Genomic DNA, 25147 nt, shown 5'->3' with positions numbered 1-25147 from the left:
GACGGAAACCAAGGAAAGCTTGGTAGCAGAGATTATAGCTAAAATAAGCTTCAAAACAGCCTGGTTTAGAGTTCTGTTACTTGGCCCAACCATTGCTGAACACCGCTAGAAACCACTGCCACTGGGAGGGCACCTGCGTGGCTCAGTGGCTGTGCATCTGCCCTAGGTTCAGGTTGTGATCCCGGGGTCCTAGGATCAAGTCCTACATCGGGCTCCCTACAGGGAGCCTGCTTCTCCCTCTGCCTATGTCTCTGTCTCGATGTGTCTCTCATGAATAAATAAAATCTTTAAAAAAAAAAAAATTATCTTTTCCTTAAGTTAGCCAGATGGTTTCTGTTGCTTGCAATATAGGACCCTGATTCAATTAAAAAAAAAAAAAAAAAAAGCAGGAATGGAAAAACAAATATAGATCTCTTTTAAAATGTTTTACTAGAAATCTATCTTTTCAAAGAACCTTTTGATTTTGGATATTTTTATGGACTGCAGATTTATCCCCTTCCTAAATTCATTTGTTGAAACTCTAACTCCCAATAAGATAGTATTAAGGGTTGGGCCTGGGCCTTTGGGAGGCAGTTAGGTCATGAGGGTGGAGACCTCATGATGAGATTAGTATCACTGAAGGAGGAAGATAGCCAGCCCCTCTCTCTTCACTAAGTGAGAATACAATGAGAAGACATTTCTCTGTAAACCAGTAAGAGGTCTTCACTGAAATCCAACCTTTCTGGCACCCCCCACTGCAATCACTGTGGCCAAGAAAGATAAGAAGCTAGGATTGACCCAGCTTTGGTTACATACCCTATCCTCACTCAATCACTCTGCTATGGAGGTAGGATGGTTTATATTTGGACCCTATGATGTACTAGAGAGGAACTTCCCACGAAAGAGGAGTGTTAGACCGGAAGAAATGGGGTTTCAGAAGAGATATTTTGCAGATATATATGTATTTATATTATACATAGATATACATATCTTACAGATACCTATATACCGAAGGTGTACTGTAATCTTTTTCTTAGTCGTAGGACACAAAAAATCTGGAAGGAGCTATCCAAATTGGGTTGGGGAGGGGAGTTTGGAAGGGTGGAAAGAAGAAAAACTAATTTTGTTACCTGTACATTCCATGGCAATGGAAGAGCTGGGAGGGTGAGGAGAAAAGCAGGGAGTGAAAATAAATTCACTCTGACCACTTTGGAAGGGATATTTTAAGCCACAGGATTTGTATATGTATATAAGTGTTTATAAATACACGTACACATACCTCCCACCCATATTAATCTAACCACTTCAGATAATTTAAATTGGAGCCGCATTTGTCATTTGCAATGGGAAGTTTTAGAGGGGAAAAAAAAAAGTGTTAAGACTTTTAGGAATATCATTAAATCATTTACTCAGTAACAACACTTAGTAGATAACAGGAACACACTGCACATACTCCTTTCCCATTTGGCCTGAATAAGTAGTTTTGCTACACAATGCCTTCCTAATATAAGTTTTTCTATGGCCAGGGAAAACAGTATTTTAAATAGTTCATCTTTCTAAAATTGTATTTTCCAAACAGGTATTAGGAAAGAAGTGGGAACAATTAAGCTTTATTACTATAAAACAAAAACAAACAATTGTAGAAGAACATTTAAATATAAATATTATGAAACTATATGTAAAAAGACTATACATATATACATTATCAAAATACCTTTTCTATTTTGGTAACTAAATTTCTGAGATTAAAAACAAAGTAGTTCAAGCATTTCTAAATATAAAACTTTCAGATTTATATTTATTAAAAACAAAATAATACCATTTCTATTGGAGTAATCATGTATACACCAAGACAAATATTTCCAACTGTGGAAACAAATAGTGAACAACTTCAAATTTCTCAATATTTTAATGCCTTAAGTATTTTTTTTTTTTTTGCGAAAATAGGTTTACTTAATTTTAAAATCAGATTGTCTTTTGTGTTTTTTTGCTTTTTAAAAGAAAACACAATATTTATTTTAAATGGTAGGTATTAGGCTTTCACCAGCTAAAAAATAACATTTATCTAGATGTAGGAATTTTAAAAACATACAAAATCAATATGTAGTAGGAAAATATATTAAAAAAAACCACATACGCAATTATACCTCCTTAAAAAATATAAATGCACCTTCCACTGATTATGACTATTGAAAACTAAATATTCTGATTTCAAAGTAGCTTCTACAAAATGTTGAAATAGTTGGCATTGTTTGCTTTTCTAGTATCATGAATAAATAAGTATTTCTATCTCATTTAAACAGTACTACTAGTATTTCTTAGCAAAAATGTAGTATTATACATAGCATTATCCTATATTCAAGTTTTCATGTTTGAATTCAATTAAAATGTTTTCTATAATTTATAAGGACAACGCACACAAAAGTAAAAAGATGAGGTAAACATCTTACATTTTTAAGAAATTACTTGAAACTTAACACTCAGATATTCTTAATGCCTAAATTCTAGAATGGTGCTTACGAAGGTCCTCCATTAAAAAAAAAAAAAAAAAAGGAAGGTCCTCCATAATGATGATGATATGACATGTATCTGAACCACGTAACAGCAGGTTTCTTGGTCTTCTCAGTAGACAAATGATGTTCTTCCCTGTTATTACAAAGCGATCATGACTAAGTTTTGCCAGAAATAGTGCTTCGGTGTGGGTTTACATGAGGCACCATGCTACAGTAAGAGCAGCAACAATGCCATTCAAAATTGCCATGCTATAGCCCATGTGGAAAGAATGTCCAGTCAGTTTCCTGTGTGGGGGAAGGGGGGAACAAAAAAGGAAATGTAATTTGGTATAACAGAAACACCATCAGTTTTTATTGAAAATGCTTACAACCTAAAAATGTTTCCCTAATATTTTATACTTTAGTACATGTTAAAAAAGAGTATTGGATATTTGCAGGATTAGTAAATAGAGTGACCTCAAGTTCTCCATCAAAAACTGTCCTTGTAGTCAAATATAATTTTTCAGTTTCATTTCAGCAAAATGTTCAATTTAATCCCTTGTATTTCTTTACTGCGATTCAGTCACTGAGTGTATCATAACCTAATTCTACAGTATAAATCTTGTTAGAAGCATGTTCTTTCATTAATGAACACTGTTTTCCTTGTTCTCACTCAGAACTAAATATATGAATTATTTCAGGTACAACCTGAAATAATATATCCTGTTTGTACCATTTTTAGATTACATGAAGAAACTACTCTTTCTGTAAGCACTAAAAATAGCACTTGTCCATTGTGTCATAAACCAGATTATGTCTTTTATAGACATTTGTTTTCTTTTTCTTTTTTTTAAAGATTTTATTTATTTATTCATAGAGATGCAGACAGAGAGAGAGGCAGAGACACAGGCAGAGGGAGAAGCAGGCTCCATGCAGAGAGTCCAACGTGGGACTCGATCCAGGGTCTCCAGGATCACGCCCTGGGCTGCAGGCGGCGCTAAACCGCTGCGTCACCGGGGCTGCCTGACATTTCAGTTTTCAACTTAACAGTTTACTTAATTGAACTGGCTTTCAATGAGTTCCTAGGTATCAGCAAAGACACATTTCTTATTTTATGATTACTATGCGCATGCCTACTAGCTTATGTGCACAGATTTCCCCTGACATTTGATTCCTCTATCTTACAGCAATTTTACTACATTTTCTTTAACATTCTTTCCACTAACTAATGCAACAATACTCTTTGCTCATCTTTAGGAACTTCCAGTGTTCGTAGATCACTACATTACTTAATATCACACAGGCAATACGTAGGATTGTACGTAGGACTCAAAATTTAAGTTCATAAAATTCTAGGTCAAAGACTTTAGTTTGTATAGTTTATATAGGACAGCATAATTATTGTAGAATTGGGATACAAAAGAGATTAAAGACCTCATGCAGACTATCCTTATGCTGCAGAAGAGACTTGTATTTAATAGTAATTTATTAGAGGGCAGCTCGGGTGGCTCAGCGGTTTAGCGCCGCCTTCAGCACAGAGCGTGATCCTGAAGACCCGGGATCAAGTCCCACGTCGGGCTCCCTGCATGGAGCCTGCTGCTCCCTTTGCCTCTCTGCCTCTCTCTCTCTGTCTCTCATGAATAAATAAATAATCTTTAAAAAAAATAAAAATAATAGTAACTTAGATAATGAGTAAGTTATAAGATATCTATATTTTAATTATTCACATTTTATAGGAATGGAATACATATAAAACTTAAAACTCAAATGAATTCAACAATTCTGGCAATTAAAGGGAACCAAAAATTAAAGTATTGAATAAGTTATTGCCAAAAGTTTACAAATTGCCTTTTTACTTGAGAGAAACCAGCAGATTCAAGCAGCAAGCAGATGTCCTTTCTTGTTTCATGTTGTTTACGGTTTTTATTCTACTCGGTGGACTCTGAACTGAATTTCTGTGTTACCTGCCAGACTACACCCTACTGAAGCCTTCATTCCTAGATCGCGGTAACTCCAGGACCTCCTCCTCCTAGTATATATTCTCTCATTTACGACAGAACTCTGAAACAGTCTTCTGAAAACAGTCACCTCTGAAACAAACAGGCTTCTGAAACAGTCACCTCATTGTGGACTCATTCTGCTCTGAGCAGAACACTCCCTGTGCTTGTCAGGGTGAGGGGCTGAGCCAGACCCTACGTTAAGAACCAACTGGCTACTTGCTTCTGTGTCTGGCGGGCTCAGGGGAGACAGCACGAGCCAGCCGGGTACTCACGCGTCCCCCGTCACACTCCTGAGCCGCCTTTTATTTTTCATTCTATGCCTAGCCAAGAAATCCCTAATTCATAGAGAATTTTAAGCTGTGTGAGCTTTGGTAGGAATAGCTCTCAGTTCTTTATCTGGAATCAAAAGTTCTTAACCAAACCCAAAATCTGAAAGAAAATACTAAACACCACTGCATTTCAATTACTTGCAAAGCATTTCCTCTTAGGTTTCTCTCAAAAACACAAAATGATACAACTTCTTTTGTATTCTTTTTATTGAAGATTATTTAGTAGAAATTGCTGGAGAGGATAAAGTTGTGTGTATTCCAACTAACTTTATTTATTTATTTTTTTTTTTTAATTTTTATTTATTTATGATAGTCACAGAGAGAGAGAGAGGCAGAGACACAGACAGAGGGAGAAGCAGGCTCCATGCACCGGGAGCCCGACGTGGGATTCGATCCCGGGTCTCCAGGATCGCGCCCTGGGCCAAAGGCAGGCGCCAAACCGCTGCACCACCCAGGGATCCCCCAACTAACTTTATGAGTGCTATTTAGGACAGAAGAGTTAGGATTGCAAGCTTCCCTCCCTTAGGAAATACTGTCTCTCATTAAGGGAAAGGTCACCCCTTACTTTATACTTGGAAGTCCTTTATAATCTCAATTCCCTACTCTTTCATGAGCCACTGAGCCACCTGGGTTGCCCCGAAAGTACACAGAGTACATTTTTGAGATAGAAAAATGCCCCAAAATTTCTCTCTCTGCTGAGTACCATCTTGATTAAGCAAAGTCTTCATTCCATAGGAAGTCAGGGCAAATAATACACAAGATACAAGAATAATAAGATCTCCAAGTCTTTGGATTTTATGAGTCAGTTAAAAAAAAAATTATTTTGAAAAAAGGAAATAAATGAAACTGTGTTTTGTTGCCAAACTTTTACTTTGCCAAAAACAATGTTTGAAAATTGAATTAATATCCACATTATTTCATTAAAAAAAGAATGTCGGGATCCCTGGGTGGTGCAGCGGTTTGGCGCCTGCCTTTGGCTCAGGGCGCGATCCTGGAGACCTGGGATCGAATCCCACATCGGGCTCCCGGTGCATGGAGCCTGCTTCTCCCTCTGCCTGTGTCTCTGCCTCTCTCTCTCTCTCTGTGACTCTCGTAAATAAATAATAATAATAAAGAATTAAAAAAAAAATAAAAAAAGAATGTCTACATCAAAAGAATAGAAAGGGAGAAAAAGAAAACAGAAAGGATAAAATTGCAAAATAACTAACAATTAAGAAAAGATAATTGACAGCTGGTAGTAGGCCACAGTCAGATGTCTAGCTTAAAAAATCTCAATTAAGGGCAGCCTGGGTGGCTCAGCAGTTTAGCACCACCTTCGACCCAGGGCCTGATCCTGGAGACCCAGGATCGAGTCCTGAGTCGGGCTCCCTGCATGGAGCCTGCTTCTCCCTCTGCCTGTGTCTCTGCCTCTGTGTGTGTGTGTGTCTCATGAATAAATAAATAAAATCTTTAAAAAAAAAAATCTCAAGAAAATACTGAAGGCAGATGCTTAACCAACTGAGCCACGCACCCAGGTGCCCTGGAAGCCACCTCCTCTGTTTATAAGACTTTTTTTTCTTTTTAAAATTTTATTTATTTATTCATGAGAGACACAGAGAGAGGCAGAGACATAGGAAGAGAGAGGAGAATAAGGCACCATGCAGAGAGCCCGATGCGGGACTCGATCCCGGAACTCTGGGATCACACCCTGAGCTGAAGGCAGGCTGTCACAACCACTGAGCAACCCAAGCATCCCTATAAGACCTTTCATATACCAGGCTGCCTTTTATGACTTACAAAGATTGTTGACACATAAAAAGTTCCAAGAACAAAACTGGCAAGTACTATCTCTCAAGTATTTCTTATCATTGTTGTTCTATGCATATGGACCTGTGCCTTTTCAGTAGCCCATATATAAAACATTATAAATTTATAAATTAACATAAGCAAAAGCCATAGCAAACAGGTACAAAGCAAATAGTCACTTGCTACCTTACTTTACGAAAACAAGGAAATCAAATTGGTTAATTTGATTTCTTACAGGATTTTGTTACATATACTTAAATCTCCATTTAGAACAGTAATGGAATATACAACATGCATATATTTTAACCCTTCACTTCAAGAAGCCATATATTAATGCAGCACCATTAATATATTCATTCACCACACTGCCACTGATGGCTCCAAACAGTACCCAGATAATCAAACTTCATGATGCTCAAATATCAAGGCCAAGTTTTTGATCTATCTCTTGTCAGTAGCTTTTCTTTCCTACTGCAATTAGCCATCTGACATCTGTTTCATTAGTCCAAGGCAACAAAGAATCTGACTGAACAAAGAGGCAGCTTGTCAAAATCTATATAAAAAAGTTGTAGAGTCAACTTATTGTGCTCAATGTTCAGTCTAGTGTGCTTGGAAAAGGACTTCTAATTTAAATACTAAGTCACCCACTTACCTATACCTCTAAGACTCAGGATACTACCCAAGAATCCAGAACTCCATTTCTATTATGATTTTACTATTGTGTTTGTCCATATCTTCTCAACCCCCAAGAATTAAAGCCCCCAAAGTCAAGAACAAAAAGTTAGAGAAAACTCTTTAATAACAGAAAAACAAGCCTCATGTTGAATAGAGAAAAAATATAATACATCAATGCCAATCCTAAAACTGGAATTCTCTAGGATTAAATATTTAACTCATTGTATGCTTCCCTTCTACAATGACACATAATCATATACAAATGTTATGAAAATTTAAATATTTCAACATCTGATTATACTCCAGACACTATACATAGAAAATAATACAAGTGTGCCTGGGCGGCTCAGTCTGTTAAGCAACTCCTGATCTCAGGGTTGTGAGTTCAAGCTCTGCAATGGGCTCCAGCCTGGGCATGGAGCCTACTTAAAAAAACAAACATATGCAAGAGTATCAGATCACGTGTTAATCTTTAGTCTGTAAAATGGTTACCAAAAACAGTTTACCAAAAGCAATTCACATAAAAACCAACTGTTCCCTTTTCTTTCTCACTTCTACTTTACTTTTCATATTCCAAATAGCATTGTAAGGCAATACACTTCTATTAAAAAAAAAACAAAATCCAAAGCTTTGTAGAAATAAATTAAATTTAAAATTAAAAGCATGTGTTTTTTGAAACTGAGTATCTTCATATTTACCAAATATCATTTGTGATTGGAAGAAGATATAGAAAGGTAGATAACTCAGAGTGATCCTAACAAAAAAGACCAACAGTTTCAGGAAGGCAGCAGATAGCAGCTCCTGGTCTGTGTATTAACTATGAAACACTGTAGACTGCCAAATTCTATAGATGATATTTAAAGCAGGTTTAGTGAAAAGACAGTACTCTTCATTAGCACATTCGTAGAAATCATGGCATAGTACCAATAATTGTAAAGTTTCCTTACTTTTTGACCATGAACCCTGCATCTAAAAAGTCATAATTATAATCATTCATTCATTCTACCCTCAAAAGGACTCTTCACTTGTAAGATTGATGATGACAAATTTCTTAAAACAGAAGTCAACAGAGGATTTATGAAAAACTGAGACATTCTCTAAAATCTACAACACTGTGAATGCATGACATGCTATCTGTAAAATATTTCTCAAAATAAAGGGAGAAATATCACTTAAAATCAATTTCTCAACAAGAGATGCAGTGATCTAGACTTTGGATTCAGATAGGCATATAACCAGAGATTTTATTTTTATATTACCTTTGACCAGGATTAGGCTAAAATTTGAAATTTTCATACTACTCAATTTCTGTAACACAGCTCATCTTTAGTAACTTTGGAAACAAGCATTGATTTCTTTTTTTCTTCTTGAAATAAGTCTCTGTGGGTATTTCTAGCACAAAATAATAACCTTATCCTTACAAAGTTAACTTCTTGGCTTGAAGGCTACAGTCATATGCTGTTAAATTTTAATTTTGATCTAAATGCGTATTTTTTTCATTCCAACAATAAGACTTGTTAACTATTGACTGTAATGAAGGAACACCCTTAATTCAATAATGTTGACCCTTGACCCCTGACTCCAAGTAAAATTACAAGATAGACAAATTTAATGACTTCTTTCACTATTTTTCATTTCACTATTACTAAATATTTTGATTCTTAATTACAAACCAAAGAAGCTTTCTACATTGTGTGGTTTGCCAAACCCATCACTTACATTATCATTTTTCCACTAAATTTATTTATTTATTTATTTTTTAATTTTTATTTATTTATGATAGTCACAGAGAGAGAGAGGGGCAGAGACACAGGCAGAGGGAGAAGCAGGCTCCATGCACCGGGAGCCTGATGTGGGATTCGATCCCGGGTCTCCAGGATCGCGCCCTGGGCCAAAGGCAGGCGCCAAACTGCTGCGCCACCCAGGGATCCCCATTTTTCCACTAAATTTATTTCTAAACTATAAGGTAACATTTCTATTGTAGGTGGGACCTATAATAATAACTGAATGGTTTTTATTTTTAGCGTGCTGGATAACTGTAAACCTGCAGCTACATCACTGCTCCACTAGATGGGGCACAGGTAATGTGAAATTCATTGTCAGGAAAAATGCAGCTTCATACCTTACCACCTCCCCAGTCAGGAGGACTTAATTAAATAGTGTAGTATCTTTGCTTGGGTAGGTCACATACCTAGATGTATTAACTGCTGGAAACTATAATTAAAGCAGATCATCACAATGTGAAATACTGATCACATATATTGTTATATTTGCCTGCTTGGAAATCACTGAGAAAACTGAATGAATGAATAGGGAAAACTAATGTGAAGGGAACTGGAGATGTTCATTAAGTAGTCTCAAAGAGCAGTAATGTTATAAAGTAGTGAGAAGTGGGAAAGCCTATAAAGATACTTCAAGTAATCAAAAGTTACTGCCTTGTCTCATTATTTAGGAGGTTACCATTAAATGGTTACCTACTTTCAGAAGCAACTAAGAAAATAATTTATAAGTATAATGGATCCAAAAACACAAAGACAATGCTTCCTAATAGAGAAGTCTGTGTGTATCACATTACAATATACTTTCAGATCAGCAAAGTTTGCTGTCAGGATAACAATTTTTCTTAATATGCCTTTTGAAGTCCATTAAATATCTGTCTGAAAACATACCTTGCTAAGTTCTTTATCTTGTTACTTCCTAAAGGTCCTGTGCTTATCTACAAGTGAAAACTTCTAAATTTTATTATGGACTATGTTGTACCCCTCTCCACACTGCCATTCCTATGTTGAAACCTTATCTCCCAATGTGATAGCATTAGCAGGTGGGGCCTTTGGGGGTAATCAGGATTAGATGAGATCATGAGAGTGAAACCTGTTCTCAGCCTTGTGAGGATACAATGAGGAGGCAATTTGCAAACCCAGAAGATAGTTCTCATTAGAACCTGACCAAGCTGCCACCCTGATACAGGTCTTCCAGTCTCCACAACTGTGAGAGTAACAAATTTCTGTTGTTTATAAGCCACCCTGTGTATGGTACTTTGTTACAGTAGCCTCAATCAAGAAAATATCCAACAAATATAATAGAGTTAAATATGAAAAATTATTTTAATACAAGGGTTGATTTCTAATCTCAACTCTCCCAATGAATTATTCGTTCAAACTGATTTAATTAGACCCTTCATATAATATTTACTATCAATAAATGTTTTCTTTTCTTTCCTTAAGGAGTTTATGTTTTTAGGGATAAACAACTGAGAGCCATAGTAAACATGGTCCTCTCAATTTTTTTCTCCAACTTCTACCAACTAGCTTGTTTGAGGGGTAAAAAAGGCCTAAATGTTTAAAATCTGCAAAGGAGAGCAAAATAATGATTTTTTAACAAACCAATTAGGCACGATTATTTTACTCTCTTCATGTTTGATATTCATGGAGCTAGAAAGTAAAAGTATAAAGAAAAAAGTCCCTTCATTTTATGATTTTTAACTGACCTGCCTTTCTTTAGTTTCTACTTAATTTATTAAACAGGGATTTGCTTAACTTAGAATCTAGCTATCATTTATATTAGATTTAAAAAAATAAGCTGACATCTATCATGACCATTTAAAGTTATTTAAAACACTGAAAATTCAAAAGAAATACTGAGTGGAAAAATGTTCCAACATAATGTTAAATAAAAAATGGTTTATAAAACAGTATGTATACTATGATTTCAATTTTAATTTTTAAAATATGCAAAGAATGGAAAGGTATACATTAAAATGTTAGCAGTCACTTTCTGTTCATAAATTTTTTTTTTGTTTTTGAATTTTCAACAAAGAATTTGCATTTCTTTCATATGATAAAAATCTATGTATTAACATCATTAAGTTATAAAAGAATACATAGCCTGTTACAAACATATTTTTATCAATGCATATTACATATTAATGAAATATATCAATCTGATTTCTAAGAAAATAAAGTTTGAAGATTTCAACTTTCACAAAAGGTAGAGAAGTTGTTTCCCTGTACAAGCTCTCGTTCTACTGGTGACATAGAGAATATACTTATTCTGCCATTTCTGAAGTAGTTACTGTATTATTTCCTACAAGCACTAGAAGGTAGAGTTTTTGCTATAAAACTTAGTTTTACCAATTATCACTATCTTATATGCCTTTTTTGTCTGTAATTTCTGTTACTATGCCATCATCTATCACTATATTTATTGTGTGCCTTTTTTGGGCTGTGTCTATATAAACACAAGATAATTTTAAATTATAGTTTCACTCACGGCCATGAATATTTAATAGTTGATTTATCACATATAAAATTAAGTTATTCAACTTACATACTAAAAGGAATCCAAATTTATATATATGAACATTTTTCAAAACTGTGGCTTTAGAGCTGTATTAAAAAATATGCAGTCTAAGTCTCTAATCCGACACTATCTCATATTAAAATTAAACGAGTAAGGGGACCTGGCTAGCTCAGTCAGTGGAGCATGAGACTCTTGATCTTGGGTTGTGAATTTAAGCCCTACATAGGGTGTACAGATTACTTAAAAATAAAATCTTAAAAAAAAAATTGAATGACTAATAACACACTGAAAACAAGTCTATCACTATGGGTTCTAGTTAATGGAAAGATAACTTTTCTTAAATATTTATGTATTTATTTTTCAGGGGGGGGGGGCACGTGCGTGCAAGCAGGAGGATGGGCAGAAGGAGAAAGAGAATCTCTAGCAGACTCCCCACTGAGTGCAGAACCCAATGTGGGGGCTTGATCCCATGACCCTGAGATCATGACCTGAGCTGAAACCAAGAGAGTCAGACGCTCAACTGAGTTACTCAGGCAACCTGAAATGCAGAGATAATTTTTTAAGAAATCAGTTAAATAACCACAGAGTTACAGTTATTTAAAACACCAAAATGCTTTTTCTCTAACTCCAAAAGCTTCTCACATCTATAAGATTTATGAATTCTGGTGAGGGTAGAAAAATATCTGCAAGGGAAAAATATATTCCAGGAACAGAAAACAGTAAGAGTAAAGTCAAGGCATCTCAAAAATCCAGAGTTTATTCAAGGGATGTCAAGGTAATCTGGTATGTGGCTACAGAGTAGGATGCACTGGACAAACAGCTGAAGAAGCTGGAAAAGTGGGGTAGGATCACTTGGGGAAGGACTGTTCTGCTGTACTTGAGAGTCAGACATCATTTTGAAGGCAGTGGGAAAGTTGCTGAAGCTCTTCACAAGGAAGAGCTGTGACTAAGATCTGTTTTAACAGAGGTAACAAAATACGGGATGAATTCGAAGAGCGAAAGCTTGGACTAAGGGAGACCAAGGAGTGAAGTTCAGCGGCCAAGGCCTTAAAAAGGGCAAAAACGCTCAAGGTGAAAATATAAAGTATTCCAGTAACACTTCAAAAAGCAGGAATGAGTACATTTGGCAAAGGATAAATAAACTGAATAAGGGTTTCAAGCCTTGTTAAGTGGATGGAGACTGAGGTCTTTAAGACCAGCTAGAGTCTTAATAACTTTAAATGCAAGGTGCTTTCTGATATCTAGGCTGCAAGCTCTGCTAACCAGCTAAAATTGTAGGGCTGGAAATCAGGAGAGAAGTGACTTAAAAAGAAATAAAAGGAAAAAAAAAAGGATTATGGTTTTTGGTGGCTTATGAAAGGAGTCTCATTATATTATCGACATTGGATACATACATCTTGTTATCAAATAATTAATGTCATCGGGTAGCAAGAATATAAATTTGAATTAAACACAATATACATAGCAAAATTAACTTTGCAACTGAATGGTCATACAAACTATGAAATTATTTCACTGTTAGGTATAACTTAGTCAATTTAGATTATTAATTACTCATTAACCACTTTGAACACACATATACAAAATTTATTGGTAAGTATATGATTTGTTTCATATACAGACAGGGATTTATTAAGCTGTTTAAAATACACACACGTCATCTAAAGTAAAGCTAGAAGTTTTATTTTATTTTATTTTTAAATTTGTTTTTTGTTTATTTATGATAGTCACAGAGAGAGAGAGAGAGGCAGAGACACAGGCGGAAGGAGAAGCAGGCTCCATGCACCAGGAGCCTGATGTGGGATTCGATCCCGGGTCTCCAGGATCGCGCCCTGGGCCAAAGGCAGGCGCCAAACCGCTGCGCCACCCAGGGATCCCAAAGCTAGAAGTTTTAAAGACAGATTTATAAGGAAAAAAATATGAGTTCACTAATAATAAGAGCTGGTAATAACAATGATTATTAATAAATATAGTTAATATTAAACTTCCTATTTATAGAGTCCCTCAAATGGATTTTATTTGGTCTCTACAAGCTCTCCATGAAGTAAGTTGGAGCTGGTAGTAATAACAGCAACAATAACAACCGTAATACTCTGGTAACGTACACATCTTAAATCAGAATTTATTTTCTACTCTTCACCTTTTCCCCAACCCTTCAGTTTGTAGAATAAACTAAACGTCTTAGAAACTCTTATTTGGAAATTTGAAGTATTTAAAATTTGAGTTTTCCTGACATAAATAAACTAGCACAACCATCTACTGAATTTTTTGAGTCTTTTGAGATACAGAAAACACAGACCAAAAAAATATTGTTTCACAGTGAAACGCATCTAGACCTATAAACTGGGTGCCATAAATGCTTGCTAATTACATAAAACTGAAATCTAAGGAAAAGTCCAATTCAATTATTAAGTTGATATAAATCTGACCATTTATACATGCATTTAGTAAAACTTTCACATTGCCGATATAAATTTAGGCTTCATAAACTGTTTAAATGAGAGTCCATTCCAAAGGAACAAATACCAAAGTTTCTTATGTCTTAGATCATTTCTTGAATTTCTTGAATTTTTAAAAAAATCATTGCATTATCTAGGTAAGGAATTTAAAATATTCTCTATTTATCTAAAGGCTGAGTCAAATTGAAAACCTGAAGTCATTTATATTTTATAGATGTTGGGACCTCAACATGTTATCTTATAAATTAGAAGCTTCTTGCTCCTTTCTGTATTAGCATTTCAACAGAGTTGGAATGGGTTAAAAAAATAAAAATAAACAGGAATACTTACTTGAACCTGGCAGGTGAAAGAGGAGTAGGAGGAAACATCCCTGGTTCAAAAGAGTCAAAATAAGTCACTGTCCAAGAAAAGCTACAGCAGGAGAATCCAGCAGATAGAGATATTATAAGTAGAGTCCAGAACCCTTAATGGGAAGAGAGAAGGAAAACTTTTATTATTATTAACACCAAAGTAACTTAAATTAAACCAGTATCTTCATGTTCAGAAGATTATGTATATTTCTAAACTTCTGATTTGCATGTAAGTGATACAAGAGATTTGGGCTTACTACAAGCAAACCCATGCAAAAATGTAAAATATTAAAGCACAATTAGAAGTCATATCATTTAATATCTTAACATTTCTTTTTTTTAAAATTTTATTTATTTGTTCATGAGAGACAGAGAGAGAGAGAGGCAGAGACACAGGCAGAGGAGTGGGAGAAAACATGCTCCATGCAGGGAGCCCGACCCAGGACTCAATCCTGGGTCTCTAGGGTTATGCCCTGGGCCGAAGGCAGGCACTAAACCGCTGAGCCACCTGGGCTGCCCATATCTTAACAATTCAATGATAAGCTAATAAAATGATTAAAAATAATTATAAATAATATTTTAATGATTTAACATGTGAAAAGTACAAATTCAACTTATGAATATAACTTATTGGCAGCTTTATAAAATTCAACTATGGGAAAGTGGTTAAAAAACTTCACCGTTGGGATCCCTGGGTGGCGCAGCGGTTTAGCGCCTGCCTTTGGCCCAGGGCGCGATCCTGGAAACCTGGGATCGAGTCCCACGTCGGGCTCCCGGTGCATGGAGCCTGCTTCTCCCTCTGCCTATGTCTCTGCCTCTCTCTCTCTCTCTGTGTGACTATATAAATAAATAAAAATTAAAAAAAAAAAAAAAACTTCACTGTTAAAATGTCTTGACATTTTTTATTTCATTTTTGACATAAGACTTAATTTTACAGTGTCTACTTTTTAAACTTTCCTATAAACGTTATAAACCAACCTAATCTGATTCTTCAATTTTCCTGAGTATATGAACAAAGGTTAACTCCCAATTTACAAATGGGTTGGGACCCTAGATTTCAGTGTCAGTCCGAGTAGAAGAATGGAAGATTTTCTCAAAGAAATCTTAATTCACAAGCATGAGGCAGCCCCGGTGGCGCAGTTTAGCACTGCCTGCAGCTCGGGGGTGTGATCCTGGAGACTCGGGATCGAGTCCCACGTCGGGGTCCTTGCATGGAGCGTGCTTCTCCCTCTGCCTGTGTCTCTGCCTCTCTCTCTCTGTGACGCTCATGATTAAAAAAAAAAAAAAAAAAATATATATATATATATATATATATATCAAAAGCAATGGTATTATACTGGACTCAAGGAAGGGGGAAAAGGTTGAGAAATGGAAGAATGAGGGAAATCAACAAAGTGACAACAGAAGGAACAAATTAATTTGATGGTTTTCAGATACATATTCAAACTGTCCCTTAGAGAGTTTACTAAGCCACCACTACTTAGGAGTGTGTCACAGGCCTCCGTAGTACTGGGAGTGAGGAAAAGGTTGAGAAGACTACAGTTGAGAAAGACTAATGAATTGCCAAATTTCCTGGTTACACAAAATGCACAACCAAGATGTCTTTTAGCAAGAGGCATTAAGAAATATGTGCATCAAGCTGTTTGTAAACCATATGAAGCCCAGTAATAGACTGATAAAACAAGCTAAAAGACAAACTCAGAGCAACAAAGTATTAAGAAATACTATGGCAATGTATTTTTGAAAGATTAACCTTAATTTTTTCTCACTAGTTTCCCTTTTACCTCCTTTCAAAGAGATAATGGACTGTAGGTTCCCTGCCCCAGAAGGATGTGACAAAGAAATAACCAGTGTCTCTGTGGTTTTTATGCTGCAAAATGATTAAGGGAACTAGGACAGATATAAGTAAGAGGAAGGTAGACCAATACAAAATATCTTGGATAGACAGCAGAGATAATGGGTTGTTTGGGGTACAGACAAAAATGTTTCTGTAGTACAGGGAGTAAGAAAGCGAGGGCTTTATGCGCAGGTGAGAAAGATTCTCTTTGTTTGAAGAAAGAGGTGTGTCTGCCCTTGTGTGTATAGGTGGAGAGGGGGCAGTACTGCTGGGGATTTCTGGCAGAGTCCTGGATTAAGGCCATACAACACTACAGAGGGATCATAGCTACATACAGTATCTTGGCAGACAGGCCCAGAGCCAAGACTACAGTTGTCTCTTCCCTAGGTGGGGCATAGAAACAGCAGATGGTGATGTGGTTGTAAAAGTGCTACATCTGAAAGGCCACCCTGACCAGAAAGCAAGATGTTTCAGCAGTAACTCATTTGAACAAATGTTTTGAGGACTACATTGCATCCCACCCTAATGCCCAGGCACAGTGTCAGATTTTAGAACCCAGCTTGGAACTAGGTAGACAGAACCTCAGCAGAGACTGAGATATAGCTGTCCTGTCAACACAGTGAGACAGGGGGCCAAAATAAAAATTATCAGCATACTTAGTGTGCAGCTACAACTTAAAGACAGTTATTCTACCAAATATTATTATTTAGATGAGTACTGCTAAAGGAGAGAACAGAATTGACAAATTTACACTGTTTGATATCAGATAATACATAAGGTCTGCAGAACAAAAGATAGGAATTCTGAAAAATCAACTATGTTTGGAGTCTTGTGGAATAACGGAAACTTCTAAACATCTAAAAAATATGAGAAAGACACAAAATAATAGATTAAAAAAGTAACAGAATGTGAGGCTCTCTAAAGCCCATCAAACTTTTTCACTCAGGTGCTTTAACAGGACACCTGTCAAAATTAATACAAGAATATTCTTGAGTTCTCAAAACTGACCGCTGTTCCACAATCTGTTTGCTTCACTTTGGGCTTTTTAATTTTATATTCATTTTGAACTGATCAACAATTACACCACTGGTAAAAGTCAATTCACAGTAATAGGGTAAAAAAAAATACACTGTAATATCATGGTCTAAAAGTGCTCATGCTTCAGAAAGTAATTCAATTTGTTTGTGAACAAGCAGAAAAGCCACATAAGTTGGCAGCTAGCAACAACTAAAACTGTAACAAGTCCCTTTCTCCAGAATCCAGAAGCTAAAAACTTGACATAACATAACCCCACTTTACCAAGAGCTAACATTTTATAATGTATAAAGGGATATAAAAGTTAAGTCTTCCTACCTCAATTCAACAATTCTACTCCTAAAAGCAATTAGCTAAGTTTGTTGTGCATCTTTTCTAAAAATTATAGTTCTCTAAGTAACATAGGCATATATACAGAGCTAGTTATGTACAACTAAATGTACAACACACATATATATATTTCACTTTCCACAAATTCTCACCAGAAAAACTGTCTCGCACTTCTTCTCACATAACAAGCTAGCTAATTCTGATGCCAGCTACAGTTTAACTTCATTAGCCTAAGAAACATCCCTTCAGATCACCAAATTCTTGCGATTTAGACGTCCAAATGTGTGCTTCTCATCACTGCTTCTATGTAATAAGGAGACTTGTAATGATTTTTTGTGACTATTAATTTGGCTGAATAATAATTCTTGCTAATAACCCATGCTGTGCCTAAACTCTCTCATGACAAAAATTCTAATATACACTGCTGTGAACTTTGGTTCAAGAGATAATTTATATTGACAAATGCAAGACGGTTGGTTAATACCAGGTGAAACAAAAAAACCAAAGTTTTGGCGTACTGTTAAGTTTCAATAGTATATTAATGGCTGAATGTATTACTTCTATTTTTCTAAACTTAAATTCAGAAATTTAGTTTTTCTTATTGAGAGTTACATTCATTATAGAAAAGAGATTAAAATAGAATCTAAAACCCAGATAAATTATCTAAAATTTTAGTTTTATTCTTTCAGTCCTGTTGGGCTTTTATTTTTCTCTTTTTTTTCCCTTAGTCATCATTCTTTAACTAATATGAATAAGCAATACACACAATTTACAAACACCACCACAGAATATAATAATGTATTTGTGAATTTTTCCATGAAATAATTGAGTTACCCCACCCAGCTGCAGATCGCACTGTATCATACCCTTAATACACAGTGGCCTGAAATTACAAGGTTCATACGTTCACTGGAAAAAGTTTAAGTTCACAGACTCAGTCATTCTTCACTGTAAGGAAGAAACTGAGTGGACTGTTTTCAATTTTTACCTAAGAGAATGGGTCACTTCCCAACACACCCATTCTCTCAGAAATTTTTACCATGTTTCTAGTGTTCTGTATCATGAACTTATGATGGTAGAGTCTCACTTATCTTTCTGCAGAATAAATAACTGATAAACTCTTCAAATGATTGGCTTCATCTCTGATTGGACTCTGTATATGTCACTGATCTTTGTAAATATTTAGAAGCCTGAAAACATCTTAATCATAAAGCAGAACTAAATGGGCAGCTAAAAACAAGAATAGCCCTTGACACTGCAAAATGCTAGAAATCTGGTCTTAGCCACAAGAGGGACTTATAGTTACCTATTAACTAAGAAATATCAAAGAGTGACAAGTACCAAGAATCAAAAGCTTTCTAGACTGAAGGAACTCCACAAAGGCAATTACGATTCCTGTATGGCATACTTACAGCATGCATACTCAAAGCACTAGTCCCATGTTTACTTTGATGACAACAGTCTCAAAACATTTTCTGGTACAGGCAAACCTTTTATTTTTCTTATACACTTACTTCAGATTTGGCTGAAATAAAAGGTCATTTTATCATACCCTGTAATAAGACTATGAAAAAAAATGCAAAAATTGGAAAATAGAACTAAGTGTGTGAAAAGTGATAAAACTTGGATAATGTGACAGATACAAAAGCCAATATACAAAAATGAAACAACTCGTTATGTTGTATATTGGTGCAATCAATTTGGCCTGAGAATAACCTTTAGGGAGAAGGAGTAAAATGTGATTTTTAACTAAGTAAACTTAAGTTTTATTAACCTCCCTGAAAAAAAAAGGCTTACATTACGAGATGGTTTGTAGGACAATTATTAAAGGAAAGCCTTTCCAATGTCACCGAGGGAAGATTAGGGGAGATGAGTTCCAAAACTGGGTGACAGCATCTCTCATACCTCCTTGGCTGGTCTACCTCACCAATGAAGATGAACACTGATAGCCTAATCCTATTAGCCAGTAAGACCATATGTCTCCCCAAATGTACTGATACCATGTTCATCATGAACCTCTTTTTGTTTAAGGTATACACAGTTTCCCATAAAGACTTCTTTCAGGCAAAGATAACAAGAGAATGGCAGTGTCTCAGGTCCTTTCAAAGTTATGTTTCCTAAGGGGCATTTGTTTGCACTTATACATTGTATCTTATTAGCCTGTCACCAGTCAACTCCCAAGGACTTGAACTGCTCTTAAACACATTTTTTAGGGGCACCTCGCTGGTTCAGTCAGTAGAGCATGAGACTCTTAATCTTGTGGCAGCGTAACTATCAACTAGTAGATGTCAAAGAATGACAAGTACCAAAAATCAAAACCTCATGAGATTGAGCCCCAGGTTGGGTATAAAGATTACCTAAAAATAAAATCTTCAAAAACAAAACAAAACAAACCACACCTGTAAAGAGATTCTTACCCTATAAAAGTATTTCTCAAACTGAGAGGCATCAACATTACCTATAAAAAATGAAGATTTTTGGTTTCTACCCTGAGCTAAAACAAAAGCTAGAGGTACTTATTTTTCACCTATTTATTTTTTAAAGATTTTATTTATTTGAGAGAGAAAGAGAAAGAGAGAAAGAGAGAGAGAGAGAAAGAACTAGCAGGGGGAGTGGCAGAGGGAGAGAAAAAGAAGCAGGCTCCCACTGAGTGAGAAGCCCAACATGGGGCTCTATCCCAGGGTCCTGGGATCATGACCTGAGCCAAAGGCAGGTGCCTGACTGACTCAGCCACCCAGATGCCCCACAGAGGTACTGTTTTAAAGAAAGTACAGGTGATTCTTATGCATACTAAACTGAGAGCTGCCGCTAAAATCTGCTCTTACTGAACTATGCCAATCTTGGACTAGGCTTAAATTGCAATAAAAAAATCTGCAGGGAGCCCTGGGTGGCGCAGCGGTTTGGCGCCTGCCTTTGGCCCAGGGCGTGATCCTGGAGACCCGGGATCGAATCCCACATCAGGCTCCCGGTGCATGGAGCCTGCTTCTCCCTCTGCCTGTGTCTCTGCCTCTCTCTCTCTCTCTATCATAAATTAAAAAAAAAAAAAAAAAATCCGCAGTGTGCAGAAGTTTTATTAACTTGTCTAGAAAGAGTTCTTTCATAGGAGAGCAGTTACTATACTTACATTATTTGATTCTAAAAACCAGTTCGTTTTCAAAGAATTAAGGCAATTTGCAATAAAATTTAAATAGGAATCATCGAAATAGGAAGGTAACAAGTATGGACACTAATAATACAGCAAAAAAAGGGTAATACACAAAACAATCAAACATTACAACAAACATTACATTTACCTTTGAGGTACCTAGCAAACAAGGCAAAATAAATGCAATGAAATACAACAAAATAAGATTTAAAAAGGCTGCATTCCACTTTTCCTGTAAATAGTTGACAAATTAAACACTGTTTTTATTAAACATCGTTTCTTCATGTGAAAACTTTTATACCATTTGTAAACGGGTAAGAATATAATTCCACAGGCATTCCTTCACAGATACTCTGATGCAGCAATCCTTTATATTTGTTCACTCAAAGCTGATTTGAATCCATGTAAAATTTGAAAAAAAAAAAACAAAAACAAAAACAAATGGCCTATTTTCAACTATGAGCTCTCAATTGGACTTTTAAGAGGCCAGTAGTCAACTCAAAACATTCTTCTGTAAAGAGGTTATATTGTTTTCTTCTCCCAACAGGAGAGAATTCCAGTTCAGAACAATGCAAGAGTAAGTGCTATCTTAGTAACCACAACTTTATAGAAGCTTAATCATATTGGCACTGTTTCTTTGAGGTAGGTTAAGAATTCTATTCTCTTGCTAGAAAAGAGCATTTTCTATTGCAGGTTATAATGAATATTTGTTTTAAAGATAATTACAGGCAGCCGGGTGGCTCAGCGGTTTAGCGCCACCTTCAGCCCAGGGCGTGATCCTGGAGACCGGGGAGGGAGTCCCACATCCAGCTCCCTGCAGGGAGCCTGCTTTTCCCTCTGCCTGTGTCTGTGTCTCTGCCTCTCTCTGTGTATCTCATTAATAAATAAATAAAATCTTAAAAAAAAAAAAAAGATAATCATGCCTACTTTAAGGAAATTGACTGAATTAGTCTGCTAGATGTTGAGTATATTCTCCATCTGACCACTGTAGCATTGGTTCAACATAAGGATTTTTGTTTTGGCACTACTATAGTTTAGTGTTTTTTTTGTTTTTTTTTTTTTGGTTTTGTTTTTTGTTTTTTGGTTTTCTTTTGCTGTAAAGATACAACAGTTTCTCTTCACTCCTGAGATTGTTCCTGAATCCTGAAAGTTAATTCATGCCACCAGCACAGACTTAATGATCTTCCTATTTCCTGTCACAGCATTAGATATCAGGCACATCTAAAAGTATTACTAAACTAGAAGTGGGAAAAGAAGCAGGGCAATGACAAAGCCTTACTATATTCCTTTTGATACTAAACAAGCTGTTCCTTCAGATGAAAAGTGCCACCTATGCTTTTCATAAATGTGAATGAAATTTGCTAAGTTTTAAACAGCAACATGGAATTTTTCCCTAGTTCTTAAGATTGTTCTATTCTTGTAGCATCAAGTTGACAGTTTAATAACTGCTATGAAATGCTTCATCATCTTGGCTGTTTTTAGAGACAAAATATACAACATACATTGATAGAATGAGCAACTGTAAAGTACATTTTCTCATGCAAGAAGTCGAGACTATAGAAAGGTTTTCATGGGACATCTAACAAACCATAATTTGTTTCAATAATTTGAAGATAAAGGTTTTCCCCCTTCTGCAAAATCTGTCAGACTATACTTTGTATCATTGTAAGGCCAATAGCCTTGAAGAGATAAATAGTTTAGCTAAAATTGAGATGGGGGGGGTGACATGCAGGATAGGATCTCAAACTTTTTTTCCCCCCCAATTCAGAGTGATCAACCAAATAAATTACAGCAAAAAGTAGTAAAATATCCCAAACAGGTCAGGTTCTGAACACTTCAAAGTTATTTTGGCAAAAAGTAATAAATACAAGATAAATAATCCTTCAATTTTTCACTAGTCGTCTGTACTCTACAGCATTCTACATTCTATAGAAACTTGAGGCTGACTTAATCATCATTAACTTAAGCAAGTATGTCTAATACTTTTTACATTAAAAAAAAAAAAAAGGAAGTTGCTTATATGGAGATAATGAACTTAAACTTCTCCTGAGGTCTGCTTAAGATGTCATCTTTGCTAAGTTTGTGAGGAGATTTTTTTGTTTTTAATTCCCGGGGAAAGGTATAGGAAAACTTTTTGAGGAACTAACTAGAAAATGTTAGTCTCTGGGTCTTTGTCACACACACAGCGGCGTTCAAATTGCATTCCTACTGTGTGTGGTGTATACACAAACATACCAAATATACAAATTCAAAAAATCCAATAAAATTTACCACACACAAATGCAATTAAAAAATTGAATACTGCATGAATTGCACAAGGGAATATTAATTTTTTTATCCAAAATTTTGTATAGTTTAAATTTATGACTTGGAAAAATAAAAATGAACTCCAAAGCAAATCAAGTGAGAGTTAAGTTTATACCTAGTAGCCCAGTGTCTGTGTCGTCTTCAGTCTTTAAATTCTCAGCATGTAACTCTGTAAATACGAAAAAAAAGGGGCTTGAGTATAAACGATTTTACAATTTAAATAGAAGCTCAAAGCCTGGAAAAATATTGTGGAGCTGTGGAAAGTGCTGTGGAGTCGGAAACAAAAGGGTCCACCCGCGAATCCACTACTAGGTATGCGGCCTTCCGAGGGAAATCAAGTCCGTCGGGGCGCATCGCCTCAGTAACCAGGCTTCTTGGAGTCGCTGTGAAAATACTCGGAGTCTGTGTTGGTCTCTCTGCACCCGACGTGGGGCTCACTCCACCTCGAGACAGCGGCGCTCCTGCGCGGCCAGGTGCCCTGCGAGCGCCTTCCGCGATGCTGTCGCGCGGCCTACTAGGGCCCCTTCCTCCGTCCTCAAGGGACCCAAGCCCAGGTCGCAAGGGTCGTGACCTGAGGAAAAGGGGCCGCTCCGCGCTCAGGGAACCACCTGCCGCGGGGCTGCACAGGCAAGGAGCCCGGCGCCCACGTCTGCACCGCGGCTCGCGCCCCGCGTCCTCCCTCAGGGGTTCCCGGGAGCCGCCCGCCGGCCCGCGGGGGCCTGGGAGCGCGGGGCGGACGCTGCACGCGGGGCGGGCGGGTTACTTCCACGTAGAGAACGAAGACCGCCGCCGGGGCGCCGACCGCGCGGATCCCCGTCAGCCTCGGCCCGAGCCTTCCCGCCGGATCGCACCCCGCCGCACAGCTCGGAAACCGCGCGCACATCCTCTGCTCCCACCTGGCGGCTGTCTAACCTCACACTCGGCGAGACAGAACTAAGGACCGGAGAAGCAAGAGGTGGTCTGACCCCGACACCACCGCACGTCGGCCGAGAGCCACGGACTCCATCCGTAAGAGCAGAGCCCGGGGCTGTGGGGCGGCGGCCCGGCCGTCCGAGCGCGCGCGGCACCGGCGCCGCCTCAGAACCACCGCCTCAGAACCATCGCCTCAGCGCCGCCGCCTCAGCACCACCGCCTCAGCACCACCGCCTCAGCACCATCGCCTCAGCGCCGCCGCCTCAACGGCGCCGCCGGCCAGCCTGTCCCACCGCGGGTCCGCAGGCCGCCCAAGCACCCACCTGACGCGGCGCTTGCCCACCTCGGGCCTCCCACCTCGGCGCGGCCCTGCCCGTTCGGGAAACACACCGCAAGGGACGGGTGGGCGAGGCCGGGCGGGGGGCGCGCGTCAGTACCTTTCACCACCAGGTAGGCGATGGCGAGGAGGAAGGCGACGAGGACGGCGAACAGCAGCGAGCACAGGATCGACAGCACCCGCACCGGCCGGCGCCGCGCCGCGCCCTGGCCGCCCGCCGCCAACACGCCGTTGCGCTTCTCCGGCAGGACCGGAGAGCCGTCCCCGCCCCCGCCCCCGCCCCCGCGGAGCAGAGGGCGCTCCGCGGGCTCCGAGGACGCCCCGGCCGAGAACTCCGCCCGCAGGTCGCGGGCCACCGGGTCGCACCCGTCCTCCTCGTCCCCCTCCGCGTCCCCCCACCCGCCCCCCGCGGGGAAGGCGAAGGCTGGCCGGGCGGACGCGGCCGGGGTGCCAGGACGTCGGCGCAGCGCAGGCGGGCGCCTCCCGGTCTCCACGAACGACATGGCGGGAAAGGCCGCCGCGCCCGCGGAGGGCGAGACCCCCAGTCCCCCCCGGCCCCGCCCCGCGCCCGCAGCAGCCAATCAGCGGCCGGGCCCCGCCCCCGCGCCCACCACCGGCAAGGCGGCGCGGGGGTGCGCGTCCGGGCGCGGAAGGCGCTGCGTCGTCGAAGGCGAGGCGGGGCGCCCGCGGGCCCGGGCGCGACCCCACCTCGGGGGACAGGACGGCAAGCGGACGAGCGCCCGGAGAGCGCCGAGCCGGGCCCGAAGGGAGCCAGGTCCCCGCCCCCCGCGGGGCGTCGTCCCGGCCAGAGACCCCGCCCCCGCCGCGTCACCTCCAGGCGCGCGCGCCCCGCCGCCCGGAGCCCGCGTCCTGCCG

At 38.6% G+C, this 25147-nt stretch overlaps 1 protein-coding gene across 5 annotated transcripts; it reads right to left on the bottom strand.

The window, feature by feature from the left end:
- Window positions 1-1370: 1370 nt before the first annotated feature.
- On the bottom strand, window positions 1371-24901 carry ARL6IP6 (ARF like GTPase 6 interacting protein 6). Of its 5 annotated transcripts, none has more exons than XR_012001531.1 (5): window positions 24372-24892; window positions 23138-23191; window positions 15049-15205; window positions 14349-14481; window positions 1371-2777 (listed from the first exon to the last, which is right to left on the bottom strand). XR_012001531.1 is itself a non-coding variant. In XM_026008054.2 (4 exons), exons 1-4 carry the CDS (start codon window positions 24772-24774, stop codon window positions 2684-2686), a joined length of 684 nt encoding a protein of 227 aa, XP_025863839.2. In that variant the 5' UTR covers window positions 24775-24884; the 3' UTR covers window positions 1371-2683. The 5 variants fall into 5 exon arrangements, 2 of the variants coding, with proteins under 2 accessions (XP_025863839.2, XP_072613919.1); XR_012001533.1 differs by lacking the exon at window positions 15049-15205 and adding an exon at window positions 15347-15632 and having other exon boundaries at window positions 1574-2777; window positions 24372-24901; XR_012001532.1 differs by lacking the exon at window positions 1371-2777 and adding an exon at window positions 13227-13441 and having other exon boundaries at window positions 24372-24897.
- Between the last annotated feature and the right edge of the window lie 246 nt (window positions 24902-25147).

The sequence above is a fragment of the Vulpes vulpes genome, chromosome 5 (genome assembly GCF_048418805.1).
Source record: "Vulpes vulpes isolate BD-2025 chromosome 5, VulVul3, whole genome shotgun sequence".
NCBI lineage: Eukaryota > Metazoa > Chordata > Mammalia > Carnivora > Canidae > Vulpes > Vulpes vulpes.
The sequence above is the reverse complement of the archived record's forward strand: the minus strand, read 5'-3'. Positions and strand labels throughout refer to the sequence as shown.

Bases quoted from the DNA above. Each gene is read 5' to 3' on its own strand.
- ARL6IP6 (XM_072757818.1), bottom strand. From the start codon at position 24,774: ATGTCGTTCGTGGAGACCGGGAGGCGCCCGCCTGCGCTGCGCCGACGT. The intron at 23,192-24,371 runs GTACTGACGCGC...TCGTATTTACAG, and splicing joins CGCCTACCTGGTGGTGAAAG to AGTTACATGCTGAGAATTTA. The intron at 13,442-14,348 runs GTAAGTATTCCT...TAAAACTTCTAG, and splicing joins CTTTCACCTGCCAGGTTCAA to CTTTGGGATCCCTGGGTGGC.